Source organism: Falco naumanni, chromosome 4, assembly GCF_017639655.2.
Source record: "Falco naumanni isolate bFalNau1 chromosome 4, bFalNau1.pat, whole genome shotgun sequence".
Taxonomy (NCBI): domain Eukaryota; kingdom Metazoa; phylum Chordata; class Aves; order Falconiformes; family Falconidae; genus Falco; species Falco naumanni.
In genome coordinates, this window is record NC_054057.1 from 18,840,915 (window position 1) to 18,863,967 (window position 23,053).

The window sequence follows — 23,053 nt, forward strand, 5'->3', positions numbered from 1 at the left end:
ACCTCACCCTGGGAAATACCTTACACCTGCGGCCATGCTCAGGCGCAAAGATGAATTGAGGGTAATGCCGAAGAGCAGACATCAGCACCAGCTTGCTCAGCTGTGTGTGCAGGACAGTGGGAAACCGGGGGGGGGGGGGGGGGGGGGGAGAAGTATTGTGCAAGACAAAGCAGCCTTTCTAAGGCCTTATTTTAGATTTTTGTTACTATTTTTAACCACAGTTATTACACCTTGTGGAAGTGCCCTGTTGGCATGGGTGTGCTGCATCACTGCGTTTCCATCACCTTGAATGCGCTGGAAGAAGCGGCATGGTGCCCGTGTGGGTGCTGCACCCGGCCGAGGGGCAAGGGGAGGGCGGCGCTGGCATGGTGCTGAGCTACCCAGGAAAGTGGTGGTGGCTCCATCAGAAAATGTCACTGAAGGAAAATTAACACATACACAGTGTGAATTTAGCTGAATCGTTGGTTTAGGAAGGGAAACCAAGAAGCTAAAGTGGCTGAAACTTGCTGCTCAGGTGGCTTCTGGACTGCCATGGGTCCCAGTTCTCCTTCTGAAAAGAAATAGTGATTCAGATCCTTTTTTTTTTTTTCTTAGTTCTAAGAAATGAAGTGCCATAAGAAATTGTAACTGAAACAAAATGTGATTTATTTATTTTTAGTTTTGTTTTGTTTTGTTTTTGGCTTTTTCTTAGAAATTGTGGGGCTTCCCTCCCACCTCCCAGAAAAGAAGCCAACCTGCAGCAGTCTGAATAGCCTCCCCCTGACCAGAAATTCTGGTGTTTGCACAGCCCCTGAACCTCCCATCACCAAACCTGCATGGCCTAAGGAAGACCATCCTGCCTGGCTGTATAGCTGACTTGCAGTAAAAAGGTACATGTACCACGTCCATCAACAGTAACACACGCAGAATGGATTGCAGTATTCCACCCAAGCACATTTCTGACAAGCTGATTTGGTGAAAACAGCCCTCCAAGACCCCAACTTTTGTGGCATGTGAAGGACTGGCTGCAGCCATGAATCAAAACTGTACTTGGGTGGCAGGGGGGAGATGGAAAAAAAGCAAGTAGCAATTGCCTTCATTGGTTTGCACTAATTTTAATCAAATCCGAGTCACTTTTAAATTCTCAGACTTCAGGAAGCTGGCTTCTCAGCAATGAACTTCTGTAGACAGGTTCCTGAATTAAGCTAATTAGTCGATTGACTGGCAAGTATTCATTTAGATCACCCTGGCTGGAGAAAAAAAAAAAAAAAGAAAGGTGTGTCATGGATTTTATTACTTTGTTCATGCAGAGCAAAGAAATCAAAGCAGCGCTGCTGTGGTCAGCCTGGACCTGAGCACTAACCTTTGCTCGACACCCCTGTGAGGTGTCCCGTCTACCCCAGGATGGGCATCAAGTGCCTGCCATGCCAGGCGAGCCCTTGCCAGCAGGGAATTGCTGCCTGCAGTTTTCTAGTGGTTTCCCAGAGGTTTAGACAATGAGGAGCAAGCTTGTCAAGAAGGCAGGAGGTGTAGTGGGGGATTACTTCCCTCTCCCATTTTGATGAGGCTGGGTAGACCCTTTGGTGCTGAGTTTTGCAGGACTGAGTGGGGTACCAATAGCACTGCAGGGCCCTTTAAAACTGATCCCTGCCTAAGCAGAGGTACTGAGAGATGATTTAGCACCGTGCCTGGCTGGAGGGGTGCTCCAGAGGAGGCAGTTTAAGTGGTTTTGCACCATCTGTCCAGCATGCTAATTCCCCCAAGAGGGCTGGAAAAATGGCTTTGCTTTGTGGGAGCCATCTCCAGGCACCTGGTGGCTCCCTGCTTACGCTGCCAGGTGGGGCTGCTGTCTAGGAAAGTCATTTGGAGGGGAGCAAAGGGTTTCTGCTGCTGTCAGCATCCCTGTGGTGTGCCAGCTCCGCACACCCCATGCTGGGTCCAGGAGGCCAAAGTGGCTCCTTTGTGCCCCGACATTGCTGGATGTGGGGAAGCTGTGCTTCCCACACTGTGATGAGGAGGCAGGCATGTCTATAACTGCCTGGTTGGCCAAGTTCCTTACGGAAATTAGTAGCTTAGCACTGCTGAGACCATCTTGCCTTACTAATGGCATATCAGGGCACCCAAGACACTGTAGGAACACAGTTTTATACCATATATTGGAAAAGAAAAAAATTATAGTACGGTGAGATGATAACTTGTAGGTGCTCCCCATTTGTTAATGGACTTCTCTTGCTGACACATTAGCACGTTAAAAAGGCATTTTCCAGACTCCTGAACGTGTCAGTGAAGGCCTGTTTCCATCAGCCCACTTTCCCAGTTTCTGAAGCTGCTGATGCAGGCTCCTGTGGGCAGCCATCCCTGTCTCCCAGCCAGTTTGGTAAAGGCACGGTGCCTTCTTCCAGCACACCCTGAACAGTAAATGCAAAGAAAACCTCCCCCATTTTGCACTTGAATGAAGTCATAGCCCTAAGGCAGCATTGCCTAAGGTGAGCCAGAAGCGCGCCAGGCATTGTTTGTTCTAGGAAGGATAAGGATGGCCGTACCCCAGCTGAAGATGTTAAATGCTGTTTCCCTTACTGATGTGGTGAGGATTTGAGCCAGGCTCTAATTTACTCCTGAAATATCCTGGAATGAAAAACAGAAGTTAATCTTTTTGGGAGATAGGTATGCTTATCTTCAAGAAAGGAACTGCATTAGTAAAGTAACAGATGATTTGATTCTACTGTTGCAGTGAAGATAATAAATATTCATCTCTGAAAGACAGAGGTGGATGTGAGGATGATAAAACAGGTGTGCAGGACTGGAGTGACAGGTGCTGAATAACTCATGCAGAGGATCCTGAGATTTAGCGATGGCATCGGGAAATGTAATGTCTTGCATGAACCGTTCACTGCAAACAGAGACAATAAGGTCCCAGCCATTCCCCCTAGTATGAGCACAAAGAATGGCTCCCAGCAGTCTGTCACACTTGGGACAAATGCAGGATTAATAGTGTTTCGTGTTGGCCTGTACCCTACCTGCCTCATTGTGGTCTGAACCTCCAGGGGATGGGAAGGTCTTATTAATTAATTCTCTTAATTCAAGCAGCTGTAACTGATTTATATGCAGTCTAGAGCCTGATCCTGCAGGGCGTGAGCTGACTTTGGCGAGGCACACAGCTTTCCAAATCCTCTAGCAGAGGAGAATTACTGGATCTTATGCTGCAACATAAGCAGCAGGGGTATTTGGGAAGCCTCTGGTAGTTTTTCCCCAGTGCAGCTAATACATGGCATGTGTTGCTCACCAATGCTGCAGGTTCAGGTCAGCCAAAATTCACCTTCTAGGGATAGCTGCAGGCTTGCTTTCGTCCATGGGTGACAGCATGGTCTGGAAGAAGATTGGAGAAAATGGTATCAGGAGGAACAAGGGATTTCACTGCCTGAGGATGCAAAGGGTGAATCGTCCTTGCCAGGGGAGGCAGAGGTGTTGCCTTTTGGCAAAAGTTGGTCCCAACCAACTGCTCTTTCAGCTTGGACTGTCCCCGGACCTGCTGCAGTGACCAACCTGCTTCTAATGCAGGAAACGATTCATCCCGGGGACAGTCCTAGCAAGTGTGTGCATGACTGCTACACAGGTGGGAGCTGACATTGTGGTCTCATTCCCCTCTTTCAGGCAGTATCACAGCGCTGGGTCATACCTGGGAAGCTGAGGGGCTGATCAGTGGAAACACGAGTGGGCCCAGCAACTGAGATCCCTGCCCTCCCTGGATGGTGAGACCAGTAGGCGTGATGGATAGGGCATTCAATGGGCCACAGCACCTTTCCCACTCACAGCTGAATCACCGAAGAAATAAGGTACCCAAACAATTGGGCAATATTTTAAAACGAATGGTAACAATAAGCCCTTGTCCTGCTGAGATTGCAGCTCCAGGGCTTGTTCTGCTGCTTAACCTCTCCGCTGCCAGTGGGCATGAGCCCATGTCCAGGCAGGGTCCCTGCACCCACAGTTTCCCTGCAGGGATGGCTGCATCCTGCCCTGTCCACCCAGGGTAGTGATCCTGCCCAGGCAGCTCACGAGCAAGTCCAGCAAACGTCGGCAAAGACATTTACTGGAGGAACGCGTCCCATGCTGCTCGGTGCCCTGACCCAGAGCCACACATCTCTGCCATGACCACTGTGCTCTGGGATGGACAGCAGAGTGCCCTTTGCACTCCTCAGGACAGTGCCTGAGGTAAGCACACACATGTGTTCCTATTTTTCTATCATCTAGTGTGTAAGATGATAGATAGTACAAACAGCCACGAAAATGACATTTACTTACTTGCACCAAAATTAACTTTCAAAATTGAGGGAGACCTGTCAAGCCCCTCAAATTGAAGACTTGTTCCTTGAAATGTACAGTAAAGCATTTCGAGATTAATTTTCCTTTTGAATATATATTGAATCTTTCCTTCCTCTTCTATTGCAGAGATGCCAAAAAAACCCCATGAAAGCCCTTGAATTAGCTATTGCAGAGAGATAAACTAACAGATAACATCTTTTTTCTTTAGTCAAGGGGGAAAAGATTTTTTTTTTAACTTTTTTATCTTCCTTTTTTTATCTTTCCTTGTAAATGTGACAGAAGAAATGTCTTTCCAGGAGTCTCTTCTCGCAGGATGTATCCAGCGTATGCACATGTGGAGTCTTCCTTCGGCAAAACCAGTAATTCTGCCTGTCCTACTGCCCATCTCTAAAACGGCTGAAAGCACATATCCACATCACAGCGGTATTGCTCTGTGGTAAGTCCCAGTGCTCCAGACAGAAGTGAGCGGCTTTAAGAAATGATGGAAGCCTTGGCTACCTATGTACTGATGTACCTATGGAAACGGAACCATTAGGGCAAATACAGCGACGGGCTTCTGTTGGAGAGGTTTGTCTCCTTTAGAAATGCCTTAGGAGAGAGCTGCGGTGCGAGGGGAAGCTCTGAACGTGGATGCCCCCGGACGGTCAGTGTGGAGAGGCTGTCAGCACCACGGCAAAGGCTGAGGACCCATCAGTCATACGCTGAAGGTCAAACGTTACCGTCTGATTGACCACTCCATGCCAAGGGGAGCAAAGTCCAAAGTAAAGGTAAGAATGGAACATGTTTACTTCATAAGCGTTGGCAATTAGCAGGTCAGATGTTAGTTACTGAGGTCTTGCTTCAAGGTATCTTGACAATTCGGTGCTTTAAAATTTGCCAGATTTTTTGTTGGGGATACAGCTGGAAATCTTGTTGGCTATCCTCCCTATTGAAAATCCAAACCAGCACTTCAGACAGCCCATATTCACAGCGTGTTCTGCTTTATCTTGCTGAGAGGAAGGGAATGATTCGTGTTCACCTGGGTACCGTAATCTCCCATGATCTCCAAGGTGAGCCTTCAATGGCACATCAGCCCACTTTCCTATGGCCTGCTTGCTCACCACCTGCACTGGGGGGAGTGGAAACCATGTTCAGAGAGTCTGAACAGCAGCTCAACAGCAGTGGGTAGGAGACACGCCAGACAGCCTGCACCTCTAGGGCAAGGGAATACACCTCTGGACTTTGTCTCCTGATGCTCTCCTGAGACCTACAGCTAAATGTGGAGGAGCTGTTGCGGTCCAGAGCATCCTCCCTCCTGCATCCCAGGTAGAAATGTTTAACATCCTCTGCAGCAAACAAACCCACCGTGATAGGGGAGCCCTTTAGTGAGGTGGGTCCTCCTCAGGAATGCAGGGGAGCACTGAGGATGCTGTTCTGGGAGCTATGCACAGGCAGAATAGGTGCTTGGGAGCTTAGGGAGCAGCCGGCATTCTTGGCAGGAACAGGATTGGGTCACCTCTCTGAAAGCACAAGCAGTCACCTGATAAATATAGGCAGAGAGTTTTAGATAAAAGTTACAGCTTACCTTCATCTGTGGTGACTGTAGTTATTTTTGCTAGTCATCAAAAGAAACTGCTGGATGCAATATGAAAGCAAAGGAATGATGTAGACGCATGAATTATGAATTTTGCATCACAAATTATTGCCTAAAATAGCGTGATGCACCAAATACATCTAGGGCAAGTGTTCTCTAATTTTGAAGGGCTGGAAATGACACCAGCTTCAGGGTAAAGAAATAGTTTCTTTGCATATCCTAAAAAAGATTGGGCAACTTTCCTTTATCTATTTGGCATCCAATAGTTCCTAAATCTCTGTATACAACTTTTGCCACAGGGATGCTTCTGGGTTTTGGCTGCTTGTCTTGAAAGGCTTCGCTGGGATTTGATTTTCAGAAGGTCAGCACTAAGCATTTGCCAAAACCCAGCTGTCTGGAGGGGATCAGAGAACCGAACACTGAGAGACCCAAAGCCAGATGGTCACTTTTGGGCAGGAACATGACACTATGTATTTTTCCTACCTCTCCTCACTTCCTCACACTAAGTGCCCAGGAACTCGCCACATGAAATCACTAAAGTTTCTTAACCAACTTTCATGGTTTCTACATCAGAGCTTTGGGGCATGAGGCTTCCTTTGCAGAGGACTCTCAAGGCAGGAGTTTGGTTACAGAGGACTACAGAGGGTGAAAAGGGGAAAGGCTTGGGTAGAAGAAAAACACCAGTGAGACCTAGATATGCAGATCACCAGATAGCTGCACAACTAACTTAGTTTATTGCGGCTAGGGGCCCAGGCTTACCCCTTTCGGTGTTAACCACAGCCACGCTGATGGCACAGCTGCCTGTGTGCTGTGCTCCACTTCTGCCCCAGCCCAAAGGAAACTTTAGTCTGTTGCTTGCCCAGCTCCTACAAATATGAATACAAAATGAAATTCCCCATCTTGCACCTGGACTTCTACCCATGCCATTATGGCTGTATCGCTCGGAGGCAAGATTGTTCAGACTCCCCGCTGGGGATCTGCAGCATCGCTGCTGCACAGAAAGAAGCGCACCCATAGACTGCAAATAGAGACGTTCGCAATATGCATGGAATAGATTTGGGCATATCCAGCCATGTAATTTTTATCATTTCTGATTCCTGAAAAATATTTCTTGGCATCTGATCACTGCTAGAAGTGGCTGCTGGTTTATGTTCTGTTCAGGGCCTGGAGATCTCTCTAACATACCTGTTTTCTTCCTTGGCTTTATGTGATGGGAATTTAGTGAACAGTGACAGAGTTGTTGCTGGGGGGAGTGTCTGTCTGTCCCCTTTTTTGTGAGACTGAAAGAGCTGCTTTGTTCGATCCCCAAAATGCATTTCCACTTACCCATCCTTCCAGGAGCAATGGAGGGGCGCCCTTTTCCTTCAGGCGTTGAAGTTCGGAGGGTGAAAGTCGCTCAGTCCCCATTTTGTTATCTTCTGGGCATAATGTTAGACCAAGATGTTTACTCAGGTATTTTCATTTTGAGAAATTACTCCAATGAGGGGAGGAAGAAGTTTTATTGGAGGTTACTTAACACCCTCAAGCTTTGTTGTTAATTTATGTTGGTTGCTTTAAATATGCATAAATGCTGAGTCTAAATGATGAATGGTGGTGAACGAGTAACCAGGAGACAAAATCCACAAGTACTCCAGTGTTAATTTGTTTTTTAAGCCAGAAAGACAGGGGAGATACTACTTCTGTGTCATGCTTCAGTAAAACCCCAGGTAACATTCCTGAGTCCTCCTTTTACTGCTTATCAGCTGGTTCTGTGGTTCACCCTACATTATTTAGGCAAAGAAAAGAGAAGAGAATCCCTGCTATGGTGTCCAGAAGCTTTAAGGGGGGGAGGGGAATTGAGAGAAAGAGAGAGAGAGAGAGGGAGAAAAAGGGTCAGGAAAGCTTGAACCATATGTCTTTGTGGCCGTGGACATATCTTTGCAGAGAAAGGAGTGGGTCCAGCGTCAGCAGTCTTGGAGCACTTTATCACGGCAGACGGATTGATTTGCAAGGCAGAAGATTGCCTGCTCATTTTGTCTGAACAATTTAGTTGGCTAGACTTCGCTAATGCGTATGCCTATACCCTTCATATTTAATAAATCTTGTACTGAGCATATATCAGGATTCAAAAAGGATTCAGTAACTCATTGAAAGATATTACAGCTCTCATTTGTGCATCCAGAGTGAGAGCAGAAAGACGGTAGAAAGGTATTATAAGAGAGTGAGCATTTATCTGAAATGCTATTTATATTTCATTGAATTGGCTGAAAAGGACCGCAGAAGGCCAATAATGAGCGAGGGAGGCAGGCAGGCAGGCAGCCATCCCACCGCACACAAAGGATGGTATCTTGATGGATGATTTAATGACTCCAACGTGTACAGAGGGGCTGGAAAGCAGGCGGAAATATTCTGTGTTCGGGGCACAGCTTGAGTGGGGAAAAAATGTGATGCGGTGCCTGCTTTCTCCCTTGCTTACAGTTCGATGGTCCTTGTGCCATTGGTTTTGATTCTCCTGGGGCCATTCCTCGTTGTGAAGGCAGGAGTCGTGCCTGCCTGCTCCAGGTTCAGGTCTCTTCTGGGATGAATTAACTCATCAGTTATGCATCAAGCCCCAGTCACTCACCTTACCACAGCCCTCAGAAGGAGTCTGAACAAGCACTGCTGTGTTTAACTGCATATTTTCTCTAATACCCTAATTTCTGAAATGGCCAGAAAAAAAGAAAATACAGGTCTGAGTCTAAAGCCAGGGAGAGATAAATCGGTGGTGAGGGTGGGGGGAGGGAGGATATCCAGCCGGGGTAAGGAAGCAGAAAAAAGGAAGAAAGGTTTTCTGAATTCAGAGCTGTTTTGGAGAGACACATTTCTGCTTTATGGGGAGGTGGCTACCAACAGTGGTAATTAAAACCAGCTGCCCATGTCATCTTCCCATATATATGCAAGGCTAAACCACCAATGTCAGACATCAGCATAGAATCTGCTGCAAGTGAGAAGACAAGTGCAAATAAGCCCTCCGTGAATTTTCAGCAATAGATCTGAAGGATGAAGTGTTAAGGGCTAACCCCATGCCTGAGCTTGCCTTGTGTGTATAAAACCAGATTATCAGTGGGGTCAGTGCAATCTTCACTGACTGAAACCTCAACCCCTGCTTGTTTAAGTTAGTGGATATATAGTCTTCCAGGTGCTTTGAGTACTTTCCTACAGCTTGAGTTCCCCATAGAGCATGAAAACTCTACGTGGCTGGCTGACCAGTGACTTGCTTAATTAATACTTGAAAAATCAGCTTGCGCTGCCTTTGCATATTCATCTATGGTTGATGGATGCTATCCCTGCAGGGCCGTTTTGCTGATGGAGACTGTCCAGCTCACCTGCAGGTCTTTTATTATTGAACCAATTCAGTGAAACATCTCTTTGAAAAGAGGAAAAATATATATATATTCCCCACCCTGTTATTGAACTGTGAAGTGCCATCAACAGTACATATATTGTACAGGTCCTGTTTCTGAGCACAGAAGCCTCAGTACGTGCCTCAAACAATATGTTTAAATAATCTTGTGAACTTTGGTATGTGCTAAAAATGCCTCTGATGACATTTACCGCTGTTCCCTAACCCAAACACTGGGAATAATTATCTTTTATTGGCACATGTTCTCTGTTGAGATCGAGAGGCTGTTGAGCTCCATTTCTTTCATTTGCGTTACTGAAGGAAAGATCAAATGGAACAAATGTAATCAAACATTTATTTTTCTTCTCTTTTGATGTCGTGGTGTTCCACTTGTAAACACTAGTAACCTGACAGCATCTGGGACAAGATTTTCCCCCTCTACCACAGCTTCAATCAGCGCTAAACCGGGACCCTAACAGGGGGTTACATTTCTGACAAAACCCCAACGTAACAGTGATAGCTCTGCAGGGATCGATGCAGTAGACCGGATTTTGGTTTGCCTGGCAGGCTACTAGCTATTTATGGCAAGGCAATAATGGGAGCAAAATGCCATCACACTGAGTTGGTAATGCTTGGCTCTTACTTCTTCGGGATTTAAACAAGTACCCAAACTGCAGGGCAGCGTGGAGTCCATCCCAGGCATCCTGACTTGTATTTACAGCTGGGTCTGAGCACCTCTGTTATCTAAGGGCTCTAACTAAGCCTTTCTAATGAGTCCTTTCTCAGTAATATTGCCACACCCTCTTGCTCCTTAATTGCCGGAGTTGTTTCTTTTGTGTAGGTAATAGCAAGAATTAGATGTGAAAAGGCCCACAGTTGTGCCCACACAACTCAAACCACAAAATCTGTGTTGGTGAGGTTACTGCTGAATTTGTACTGTCATCTGCATGTAGCAAGAGCACAACAGTCAGGTTTGGCTTTCTGCCCTAAAACTGATCAACTAAGGAAAGGTACTGCATTGCCAATAATCTTAGAATCATAGAATAGTTTTGGTTGGAAAAGACCTCCAAGATCATCAAATCCAACCATTAACCCAGCACTGCCAAGTCCACTGCTAAACCATGTAAATCACTCTAGGGCTCCATACAGTCAACAGAGAGAAATACACTTGGAGGGTGCAGTTCATCTGATCTCTGCTTTGCAGAAAAACATCTTCAGCAGAAAATCCAAAGCGATGACCTACTTTGGCCAGCCCTAACAGCCAGACCTCCTGTCTCCCCAGAACTGCACAACTGGCCGTGCACAGGCGTGCAAGGTAATGCAGCTGTTTTTTACACAGGTTCCCTATTTAAAAGCCCTGAGAGTCTTGTTCCTTTTGTGATACCCAAAACTGAAGTAAGTTGTGTCAGTGATTTACATTTCCAGGAGCGCAGATACCAACAGGTCTTGTAAGCTAGGACAGTTCATTTCATTAAAGGTTGCAGAATAAAGGATAATCATCTCAGCTACAGCCTGGCAATAGCTTGGAACAAATTTTCAGATATGAGTATAGAAAAATATTGGTTTAAATGCTTTCCCTGCAGCTTTGAATGACAATGAGACGGAGTGAGAGTCTGAAATACATGCGTAACTTGAACTGCAAGCAGCAACTGATAAGGAAACTGGGGCAGAGGGAATGACTCAGTTGGCTGTGGTGCAGTAGCAAATCCACATGGGGCTTTGGAAATGTTCATCCATGCCAGTGATAATGCACCAACCACAGAGATGATTATGACAGTTGGAGACATTCAGAGAGCAGTAATGAAAAATAACCAACGCAGTGAACCAGTGGGAACGTCAAAGTCAAAGGGCACAAAGGACAGCGTTTTGAAAATAAGAGGAAGAAAAGGGACTGAGAGGATCTTTGATCTAAAGGCTTCTTCCTGCAGGTTTTATCTCTCCAGACACAAAAATACAAGGCTTATGTCTATTCCCTTAAGAACTGAACAACACGTCAAAGAGGGGAGAGAGAAAGAGACAGAGGGAGAGAAGGCCTTCCAAGATAACATTTAATCATCACAAAAATGCCTGCATGAATATGACAAAAAGAAAAAAAAATGCATATATCTTAAAAATAAATATGTAACAGAATCTAACCAAACAATAAAAAAAACCCGGCAGTAATGTGTGCAGTGGCTTGGACAGAATAAGGTAGATAAATATATGCTGCCAGCTGATCTCCTTTCATAAGATGACTATTACATATTTCAAGGGAGTATCTCCCTTTTTCAACCAAGTTATCCCTAAACCTGAGAGATGACATATCGATGCTTACATGTCCTGTTTTGGAGGTTCATGCAAATATTTTGTTCTCTTTTCTTTTCGAGGTTTTTTTTTTTCAATGTATTTGCTGCATATATAAACAGGTCTTCAGAGACCCATTGTAGAAAGCAGAGTTGAAGGTAATTCCATCCTCACATCTCATTTCACGCTTCTAGCGGCAATCACATGAAAGTGTCCCCTTTGGGGAAAGGGTGACTCTTAAATTGTGTTTAAGCCCTTATTCAGAAAATCAGAAACCCTAACTTGGCTTCACCGCGTCTCTATTGGGGCAGCAAAGGTGGAGGCTGAAACCTTACCTGTCCCCTAGCTTATCTGGCACCACCGCCCAAACCAATGTACATCAGGCGTCAGGAACTAAAATGGAAATGCAAGAAATGGAGGAGGTTGTGGGTCCTTCAAACCCCAGCAACCACACTCCTCCTCTTGGGACCAGCCGTGGGGATTGTATTCCCTCCCTAGCTATGCGCGTGCCCTGCCGCCGCCTGCTCTGCCTTCATGGAAATGCAGGTTAGTTTCTGCTTGGCTTCATCTGCTTTGCCTGAGGTTTTTGGCAGCCACACATGTGCAAGTTTCTCTCGGCTCTGCCTAAACTGGGAGAGGTTTGAGGGTGTGTCTGGAGAGCTGGAGTTGGGAGTTACCGAGTGGGGGACATTATGGTCCATTAGCCCCTGCAGCGCTCTCTGGTGACCCCCAACCAAAGCCCTGTCTTACATGGTGATACCCCACACGTCATGCTTGCTACTGACCTGCAAGTGGGGATATGATAACCAGTATTTAGCTCTGTGGACCCTCACACATGGTAAAAGTCCCCAAGAAAATAAACTGAAAGGATGTAATAATCTCTTGCATCAAGCAGGGTGACACAAGCAAGCTCCTCAGTGTGTCCTGGCATCGTGAGAGGAAATTTCAGAAAGCTGCAGGAATTTGCTTCAGGGTAGCACTGGACCAAAACCCTACAGAGAATGCAATGTGCATCCCTTATCTGTGTGCTGAATGGGGGGAGCTGCAGGGGCCCCCCCGTTTGGTTGGTAGGAAGCAGCAATGTGTGTGTGGAGGTGTATGTGATGTACGTGTGCACTCCTTTGTATTTATGTATTTATTGCTACTAGTCCAAATTCAGCCTTGAAAAAATTCAATTAACCCTACCTCTTCTGTCTAGCGGTGTGCAAATGACCCGTGTGTCTGCGGAGCTGGGTCGTTGTCAGAGCACTGAGGGTTTCCCATCTGCAAGAACTAGTGTCCTCACCACACCTCTGGCTCTACACAGTCCTCACCACCTCTTCAGAAATGACACGTGGAGGCCCAGAGAGGAACGAAGCATCGATGGTGTTCTCAACTCTGTTTAGGTACGTAACGCTGCAGGCAGGTATTTAGTGGGTTTTCCAGGAGCATCTCTGCTGTGTTCATTCCTGCAGCCCACCTGGTCTTGTGGTCTCCCAAGGCAAGTGTCCTGTGCCCTGGGGCGCCCATGGGCCATAACAGCCCAGGACCCCCAGCCAGGCACCCTGTCCAGGGGCCCAGCAGCCCCAGTGCAGCTCAGCCCTGAGCACCCAGTCCCCACCTGAGCTACATTCCCCTGCCTCCTGGCTGGAGCTGGTGCAAGCACAGGTTGCTAACACATGGAAAAAACAAGAGAGCTGGGGAGACAAAGATGCTAGCAAGCTGTAGAGCGACCCTGCCAGAACTTTTTGGGCAGGGGACATACCAGGCATCACCCCTTGTGCCCTGGTGCTTTGCAGAGGACAGAGCTCTGGTCTCCCATCACTCCTGCTGCCACAATCTTTATTTCTAAATAGGCAGCACCTCCCCAGTCACCTTTGCCTCAGGTCTGCTTCCCTGGCTTAGATGCTGTACACAAACATAATGGAAGCATTTATGATCTAATCCCTTCTTTCGGGACAGATCTGATGTGGTTTTTTACCTCTCATCAACATCATTCATGCACAGATTAATAGACAATGTCATGTGCTCCTTCACTGCTGTACCAAGATGGCTTTAGGTCTCATTGTCTTAGGGACTTGGAAGTAATATAAAATCTACTTGGCAAAAGGCAGGGCTTGCTATCTGATTTGAGTGGGAAGGAGAAAGATTTAATGCTGGAGGGGGGCGGGTCACCTTCCCTGCTGGTCTCTAAATCCACAACTACACAGGCAAATCCCTCATTTGTCTGACCAGACTGCATATTTTAAAAGCTCTGGGGATTTTTCTTTAATTGGTTTAAGAGCTCAGCTAATGCACAAGATACAGTGAAAACCAGCTCCGTGTTACACACGATTCTGGGTTATCTTACGGTTCTTTCCACAGTCTGAAATGAAAGAAAATAACACAGCCGATTACAGGCTAGAGCTGTATGTTTTACAGGTTTACATGCCTGGGAGCAGCTTGGGATCTATCTATATACTTTATAAGTGCCGTTGTTTAGATTTGTATTTTGCTATAGATATAAAGCAGAAACCATTCCAAAGACTTCTCTGCTAGGAAGATTTTTCTTGCCTATTATTAGCACTCTGCTTTTGCAGCAAGTGCTCATGAGCCAATATGCAGAGTTTTAAAGGACTTCAAAGTGTCATTGGGAACCAAGTGATATGTGTGTTAAAAAGGGTTTAATGGAGCTGCAGTCACTGTAGCACAGTGTCTTTTTATAGCAAATTTTTACACCATTAAGAAAAACATCCTGCAGATTTCAGTAGGATTGGCATATGGATAAGGTACTTTGCACTATGATTTTTGTTTATCTGCTATTAAAAAAAAGAAAACCAGCATTGCTAGCTATATGGAGAATGATAAGCAGGAACAGGTCTGCAAAACTCAGGCAACAGCTATTACCTCTCTTTTGTTGTTGGTTTTTTTTTCTTTTTTAGAAGAAAACATATATTTGGAAGCCAGTGGATGGGTTTAGAGAATGGAGATACAGAGTGTTTTGTATTCACATTGAAGCTTTTAACACTCTGTTCTTTTTTTTTTCTCTTTTTCTTTCTTTTTTTTTTTTCCCCCAGAGCCACTGTATTATATTATCATTACCACAAAGCAAATCTTGCTTATCAAATTTGAGGCAAAGTTTCTGTGACTGTCTTTAAAAATATTATCGGTCAGGCTCCCACAGAAAAGAAATGGTTTGCAAAAACTGCGTTAAATACTAAAGTTGACCTGATCCCTGGGTAGTCATGTTGATCTGCAGGAAAGGTCTGAAGATTTGTGAGGGAACTACTGATTTTAATATATTCTCTGGTTTTCCTTTTACAACACCATTACAAGTCCCATTTAATTATGCCCAGAAAGCACGTAGGGATGCCAGAGGAGACAGGCTCCTCACCGCCCTTTAGCAGCCCATGTCATAGAATCATAGATTCTCAGAATCATGTCAGCAGCCTGCCCAGTTATGAAAGCGCTAGGCAAGGAGTAGAAAGACAAGTACCCACGGCCACTGCGGGGCTAGGAGACTTGCCCAGGGTTATACAAAAAGGCAGAGGCAGAGGTGAGGCGTAGCTTCAGCTCACAGTGCCTCAGTCCTACATGATATCCTTACACCTATTCCCACATCACAGTGTCTGGGAATTAGCTGTTTGGACGCTTTCCACCTCTGAAGCCATGTCACTTAAACATGTTTTACTCTCTGCTTTTGCTTCAGGCTGGGGAATGACTGGTTTCTGCGTTATCTGGGGGACAAGAAGAAAACAGAAACGAGGAAACCTTTAGTTGTTGTGACTGCCAAAGCGGGAAAAGCTTAGGATTTTTCAAGCCTTGCAGGCAGCTGGGCACTGCAAATGAACGTTCTCACAGCTGATGAGGAGAGGGGTTCAGCTCCCGCTGCTGCCCTTATGCTGGCAGCTGCCTCTGCCCCCCCTGGCTCGACCCCAGCAGAACTAAAGCCCTGGCAAAACCCCAGCATGGGAGCCCTGTCCCTCACACCCCCGTGGCTCCAGCCCAAGGGACCGCTTTCTTTTATTTTTCACACCCTGCCCTCCCAAACGGAAGCCCTGGTTGGAAAATCTTACAGAAGCTGCCGGAGAGATGTTTTTTTTTTCTTGTCTGCGGAGGAGGGCAGAGGAGCGACAGCGGCGGCGTGGGGGGAAGGGATTGTGAAGTTGGTTTGGGTTTTTTTGTTTTTGCAACACTAGTTGTTCAGGGGAGTGTCTTGCGTTATTAACGCTGAGTGGCTCCGGCAACTACCGCGGTTTAAGGTCGTTAGTCATCCGCTGCGGCCGCAGGAGGCACGGGAGCGCTGAGCCAGAGCTGTTGGTGCAACCCTCTCGGTCCTCCCAGACCAGCAGGTTGGGAAGAGCTGCAAGCGGGGGGCAGGGGGGTGCGGAGAGCAGCCTGGGGCCACGGGGACATCCTCCCAGCTTGGCCACGGCATGCCCACGTGTGTGGGACTTGCCAGGTTGTAGTGGGTGGCTGCATAGCACCCCGAGTGGCCTGAGAGGGGCTGAGGGGTGTGCGAAGTGCAGGGGCTGGGAGAGCACCTGCAAGGGGTGAGTGTGGGATGCTCCACGCACCCTGTGGGAGGGCACGCGTGCGTGTCCCTGCCTGGGAAGCGGTCCTTGCGTTACACACAGCTGCACACAGGCACACCGGTCTCCTTTCACCTCAAGCTGCTAATGAGACAAGGATGCAGGATGCTCCCTGAGCATTAAGGGAATACAGGTCTGCGTGCACCCTTCCCACCTGATTTCTTCCTTTTTTTTTCCTGCCTTAGGATGAGGAGGTCTAGGCAAACATCCCTTAATTTATTCTGCATCCTCTGGCTCCTGCTTCTGCTGAAGGCTGCCTCTTCCACCCCTCTCCCCCATGGAAACAATCCACCACCCCCTTCGCTCCTCTCCGGGCTGTACAAAGGACACACCTGCGTCGGTATGTATTCAGGTTTTGTTTGCCTGCTGGACTAGTTCATTTTTTACTCCACCAGTGAGCTGAGAATTGCTATGCACATCATAAATCACTCCTTTATCTATTTCAACAGCTGTACTGCAAAATACTCATAGTCTTTGGTGAAATAATCACTGAAGATTATGCAAGGCCAGCATGGGGTCTGGAGTTATTTTATGATTTTGTTTTTGAGTGGCTGCTTCCCAAAGTTCATGTTTTTGCTCTGTGGGGAATGGCATCTGAAAGGCTGGCTTTAACATCTGTAAGTCTGGGACCTGGAAACAAGGTGTTATGGGGTCCCAGTGTTTGTTAGGGTTCGTGATGCATTTTGCTGAACTGCAGGAAATGCCCAGGGTGTCCTCATTGATTTCAGTGCCTGGGAAACGGTTCTTAAGAATGGTTGATCCGTACTTGGGCCAGAGCGCTTTGTGGTCTGGATGGTCATCTCTGGACAGCCAAGTTGTGAGGGCTGCTTCCTCATGTTTCCTTTTCATGACTGCTCATGTCTGCACAACCTGTACTAAAGTGGGGCGAGTGTATTTTGTCAGCCCCACTCTGGTGTGACTTCAGTGACTGTGGTGATCTCCACAGCAGCTATAGTTGGAGGTATCCTATAGTCTCAGCTGACTAAGCGATTCCCAAAGCAAGAGCAGTATCACCAAAGTCAGTGTGAACAGGGCATATCTCTGTGCCAGAAATGCCCTTGGTGTGAGACTCTGTGTACCTAGAGAGATGTGATAGCTTGTATTTTTTAAGTGAGCAAATATTAAATGACGGGTATGTCTTACGCATTATGTTCAAAAGTTTTATTTTGTTGTCTTTTAGCTTTTCATGACACTTTTGTGCTGTAAACATAAACCCTGTCACAGTTACAAATTGCTTTCACTGTGGATCAAAGAACATAATTGTAAATAATAATCCTAAACTTGATAGAAACTTTTTTTTTTTTTGCCTCCCTTCTGAGCCATCCACAGTGTCCGGTCAGATTTGGCACCGGCGAGGCAGGGTGAAGTGGAGCGGAGCGCAGCCAGGGTGTGAGGCTTGCGCAGCCCCCGCCAGGCTTCAGCCACCAGCCTGAAAATGAAAGCAAGTTGTAAAAAGTAGAAATGGCTATTGGGGACTGGCCTTGTCTGAGCCGGCAGCCACGCAAGCGGTGACCGAACAGCTGCCAGAGCAAGAGGGAAGTGGGTTTTAATGACGAGATCTTTAGGCAGGCATGGTTTCAGTGGTGCAGGAAAGGCAGTGAGAGTGCTCACCCGTAGTTTTACACTGGTGTTTTTAAAATGTCAGGTGTGAGTGTTGCATGCCCTTTCCACCCTATTGACCCAGCAAGGCTCTACATTCCTAAAGTGACGGCACATTGCATTGAAGTTGCCTTGCACCAGATAAATTGTCCTTTTTTTTTTTTTTTCCCCTCCCAAAGGGAGGAAGGCTGCACCAGCCCCACCGTTGGGACCACCCAGCACCTCCCCAGCGTGGGGAGACACCAACCCCCCTGCCTCCCACACAAATTTCTCTTTCTGATGTGTCCCTTCAACTAAAAGCACCCACGTGAGCTCGCCTCAGGACCAACACAGACTGTCTGTGCCTCTGTAAAGCAAAGCAGAGCGTGAGGCGGGCAGGGGCCAGGCAGGCAGGTGGCCGGTGCCCACATGCAGGCCCGCGAGGCCAGCCAGCCGCCTCTGCGGCTTCATGGATGAGCTCCTCTCTTGACTGACTATTGAAAACCCTTGCGAGCCATCTGCCTCTTACTTTTCACCACAGGAAGGCACAGAGGAGCTGGTAGTTACCCCTGCCATGGCGCGGGGCAGGGGTAACACCCGCTCTTGCGGCTGACTCAGTGCCCAGCCCTGTTAGGAGCAGAAATTAAGTCGAGATCAGCCTCATCTCTAGGGGGAAGACCATGATTTCTTTTCAGCAGCTCGCCCCCAGGCCCTGCCAGCTCAGTTTTCTGTCCAGGCAGGCACTGGGAGAGAGCCATGACAGCTTCTGCTGGGCCTTGCCTTCTAGGCTGAGGCAGCATTTTTAACAGGAGAAATGCCTGCTGCCAAATGCATAGGAGATTTTCTTGAAGAAATAGACTTTTTCATGCAAGTTAAATGTGTGGTCAGGTGTCTAATCTTTCAAAGTTATCTTCCTCTCTTTTCTGAGGGAAATGAAGTGGCTGCACATTGAATAGCCATTCCTGATTGCCGCTGTGTGCCTACCACCTGCACCGTCGAGATTGCTGTTAGCAGCCAAAGCTGGTCATGAAATGGATTCCCTTTCAGTAAGAAAACCAAGCAAACATTTTCCATTAAGCCTTTTCCCTGATAGTATCATGCTTCTTGAAGAAATATGTAGAAACAATATGACAGGAGAGCGAAATGCAGCTCTGGTACCTCCATCGAGTGCAATGCAAGTTGGTTGCTTCCTTCTTCTGTTCCCCTTCTAGCAGCACGCTCCGGGCAGGCACCATCTGCCCCAGTTTATTCTGACCATACCAGGTAAGCAGCTGGCTGCTTCAAGGGACTCCCCTGCCCTTAGCATGTCCTGGGAAATGTATTTTGGGCAGGCACCCATATGCCGATATGGACCAAGGCTGGAGGAGAAGAGCGTATGTGTTCGGTGAGGTGCCACCGCAGGCTGAACGATTTGGGATGGCTCATAGAGGGAGGCTGGCCAAAACATTTCTGCTTTCAGATTGTTACTTGTCTAAAACAGAAGGTGACTCTTTTGCAGCAAGCCTAATTGTCTTAGAAAACATTTAGACAGGAGTTTTAATCAACCGCAGTAACTACAGAAAAAGTCTCATCATTTTTGCTGCATTTTCTTGAAAAATTTGGCCGCTTCATTCAAGGAAAATCTTTTTATAATTGACTTGGTGTAAAAATAAATCATCCAGAAAATGTTCCCACCTAAAAAGGGAACATTAATACTGCTGCCTTTTAGAATTACGGAAAAGAGGGAGAAAGGGCCTGATGATAATCCTTGCAGCCACAAGATCAGATGTAGTATACCTAATCAGTTCCTAACCATCTCTAACCTTCTCTTAAATAGATACATGGTCTTTCTTTGGCCCTGTCAGTAGAAAAATTTTCCCAGCATCAGACAGCCTTATATCTCCATCAGTGTTTGTGCCTCCCCAGGCTGGAAAAATGCCCACCTTTTTGCATACTGTGAAATCAGCTCAGGCCCTTCATCTGGGCCTCTGGCACATTTTCCATGTGGTATTTTCATCTGTTTGTTCCTTATGGTTGATAAAAGGGCTTTGGTATGTTTTCCTGCATGCAAAGGCCTGTGAAGCTGTTTTTCCACATGTAAAGATGGTAAGTTTTGGCTCTGCGTGATGGTTTGGGAGCTGGATGCTATGTCTGGTTTTTGCTTCTGGGTTTGTTACTGACTGGCAGTGTGGCTTAAGGGATTTGTTCAGTACGAGACCTAGAAACCCTTTTGCTAGGTGTAGCCCGACTGTTTCAGCAGGGCATCCTGAGAACAAGATGCTGTGTACTTTTCTCTCAAAAATTAAGTATGAATGAGCCCTCCAGATACTCAGGTCTTTGACTTTCCCTATCTGTTGAATGAGGAAAATACTGCCCATTTCACAGGGCAAGCAAAGTTTTACTTAAGTTAATGTTAAGGTACCCAAAGACAAGTACAGTAACACTGGTAACTGTTGACACTGGTGCTAATGGGTCATCATACCTAAAATCATGTTCCTTATTTTTCTACTATTTCTGATAAATTTTTAAAGATTTTATTCCACATCTCCCACCGCCTTGAATTACAACAGAGCCAGCCCTTAAAGGGTCTTTGCAAATTGCCCTGTTGTCTAACAAGGGTGACTTCATCCAGAAGTATATGAAACCTCGGGAAAGATGGAAGCTGCCTTGGAGAACACAGAAAGCAGGGGAGACACTGAAAGACAGGAGGGAACTACTGTATTCATCTCTCTGTAACATGGTGAAGAAAGGAAATCTGGGGAATTGTAGATTGTCAGTTAAACATCAATGCCTAGAAAAATCCTGCAATAGTTAATAAAACCTTATAAAAGCACCTTTCAAAAGTAAATACACGTAAAAGCCTCACTGGACTTACCAAGGAGAAAGTGTCAAATCAATCTAATTTTCTTTGCTGATAAGACAATGGCATGTAGATACAGAAGAAGTAGTAGATATTACAGCTGGACTTTTGTAAGGCTTTTGGCACCACCTCAGCACTCATCTAATGGCTCAGAGATACATGACGTTGATTAAGCTTCTACAGGGCAGGACAAAACTGGTGAGTGGCCTTGTTCAGAGAACAATTATGAGTGGCTTGCTCCCTAAGCAGAAGGATGTACAAAATGAGGTCTTTCTTGGACCTAGTAACACTTCATATTTTCATTAGCCAGGATAATGAAGTAGTGTGCTATTAAATTAGCAGCTCATATAAAGCTGAAAAGGTTTGCAAGTACAATGGGAGGGCAGGATTAAATTCAAAACAGTCTTGACAACTCTGAGTACTTTCCCCCCACACTTCAGCAGAAATAGTCAATGACACATGTAGCAAATGACCGGCTGGGTAACATCCCTAGGGAAGATCATCTGGGCTTGTAGTGGCACAATGATGGCATGCTGTCATGAAGCACGCACACGTTGCATACACCAAGACATGTGAACAGAAGTTAGCTTGCAAGACATGTGAAGTAACGCACTACCTTTCTCAGCATTGACAAAGCCTCAGAGGAATCTCTGCCTTCCCTTGTGGGGCTGTGCATAAAAAATGATGCAGAGTGACAGGAGGTTTTGGAGAAAAACAAACATGAGCTATCAAGAGAGACCGAATAAATTAGAGTTAATTAATCTGGAGAAGAAGAGCTTGAGAAAAGACATGATATTTGTCCTCGAAAACTTTAAAGGGTTGATCCATCGTCCAGGCTCATAACAGCTATGGCAAGAAATAACAGAAATGGATACCAGTAGGGACATTCAGGTTAGGAAGAAAATTTTCTAATGGTAATGGTGAGTGAGCAGTGTCATCAGCTCCTGAGAAGGCTGTAGAAGACCTTCTTAGAGATCTTAACAGATTTGTGTCTACCCTGTCCCCTTGGAATGGCATAGATACCCCATATGGGCTGCTAGGGCAGATGCCTGTATAAGATGACTTCTTCCAGGCTGGCTTTTCAGGGGTTCTGCACGGTGACCACAAGAACCATTTGCAAATAGCAGGGTTTATTTATTTTCTCCTCAGCAGCAGGCTGCCGCGCTCTTTTGGCGATTAACTTTGGCTGCCCTTTTTGGAATGAGGCAATTAGTCAGGGAGCGCTCAATACAGCCGGACAGCAGCGCTTTCCATCTTTACTGGCAAGCGGAGATCCTGTGGGTCAGCAGCCGGGGAAGCAAATTTCCCCATCTTTGTGCTCAATATAATGCCATTCTCAACAACCGTTGTGGTTCACCTCTTCTGTTCACCCACAAGCACGTAATTCCTAGCGTATGAAGAAGCATGTTTTTGAAACATATTTTCAGCTCTGCTTACATTAAAGAATGGATGTTTCCAAGCTTCCCCGCAGTGTTAAACACAGACCTCTACCTGGGTTGATTTGTGTGATAGTCAATGTCCTCAACAGTTTGCCTCCGTCTAGCTGTGCATGAGTGCAGGGATGAAATACACCCTGCGGAGTGGCAGCAGGACCGGTGGCCTTTGGAGTTCCCAATAACTTCATACAATGGAACATGCCAAATGGAGTTGGAGGTTTTTAATAACTGCGCTCAGACAAAGTGGCTGCGCACATATTGTCTGGGGAGGCACCATGACAGAACATATAATTTACAGCTCAGTGAGTTCTGTAAAAAGGCCATGCCCAGTATCAATGTGGCACTACAATGCATTTTACTCTGAAAGGCTGGGAATCAATTTTGATTACAGCTAAACCATCGCCAAGCCACAGAACTTCTGTTAACTTCACTGACATTGCTCAGTTCACTCAGTGGCAGAATTTGGCCTGATGATCAGTAATAAATACCAAATTTGACCATAACATTCGTTCCTATGATTATACTTTGGATAGAAAAAACACAGGCATGTGAGTAGTACAATAGAGATACTAAAGCAACTATTAAAATAGGAATATTTTCTACAGGGATTCATATTTTTCAGCAATTGATGGTAAAAAATTTCATTTTCAAAATCACCCCAAGTCTTACTGAAAGTTTATGACTGTAAAATGCAAATATAACTATTGATCACAATAAAAAGGTGTGCTTAGCATACCGACATATCTCTGTGTGTAAATACACAATGATATATATTTATATGTGCATTTGTAGGCATGCATAGCCTCATACGTTTTACATTACTGATGCTTGCTTTTAGTGTAAGTTTTCTCTTATAGTCTTATTTATTTAGTATTGAGTGTCTGCAGCAGTTTGGCTGCTGATTACCACAACGTGTGTGCCTTCAGCTCTTGTTGATATGGTAGCCCTATACAGAACTTCTCTATGTTTAAGGCAGTCACTTTCAGTGGTTATAGGAACTGTATATCTGAAAAAAAGTTCATTTAGAATTAAAATGGTCAAAACTTTGTGGCAAGGATGAAGTTACCCAGCTACATTAACTCCCCCTACCACCATTCAGGCTTCAGTAAATTTTTAATATCCTTTCCTGATTAG

The 23,053-nt window shown here is 46.0% G+C and overlaps 1 protein-coding gene across 2 annotated transcripts in view; it reads left to right on the forward strand.

Annotated features, from left to right (window-relative positions):
* The first annotated feature begins 15,582 nt into the window (after nt 1-15,582).
* AOAH (acyloxyacyl hydrolase) overlaps nt 15,583-23,053 on the forward strand; it is an 84,361-nt gene continuing 76,890 nt past the window's right edge. The window contains exons 1-2 of one of the 2 annotated variants that reach the window (XM_040590200.1): nt 15,583-15,826; nt 16,252-16,406. In XM_040590200.1, coding sequence (XP_040446134.1) covers nt 16,253-16,406 — 154 coding nt within the window. In that variant the 5' untranslated portion in view covers nt 15,583-15,826; nt 16,252. The remainder of the gene's footprint in view (nt 15,827-16,251; nt 16,407-23,053) is intronic. The other variant, XM_040590199.1, reaches the window with a different exon arrangement.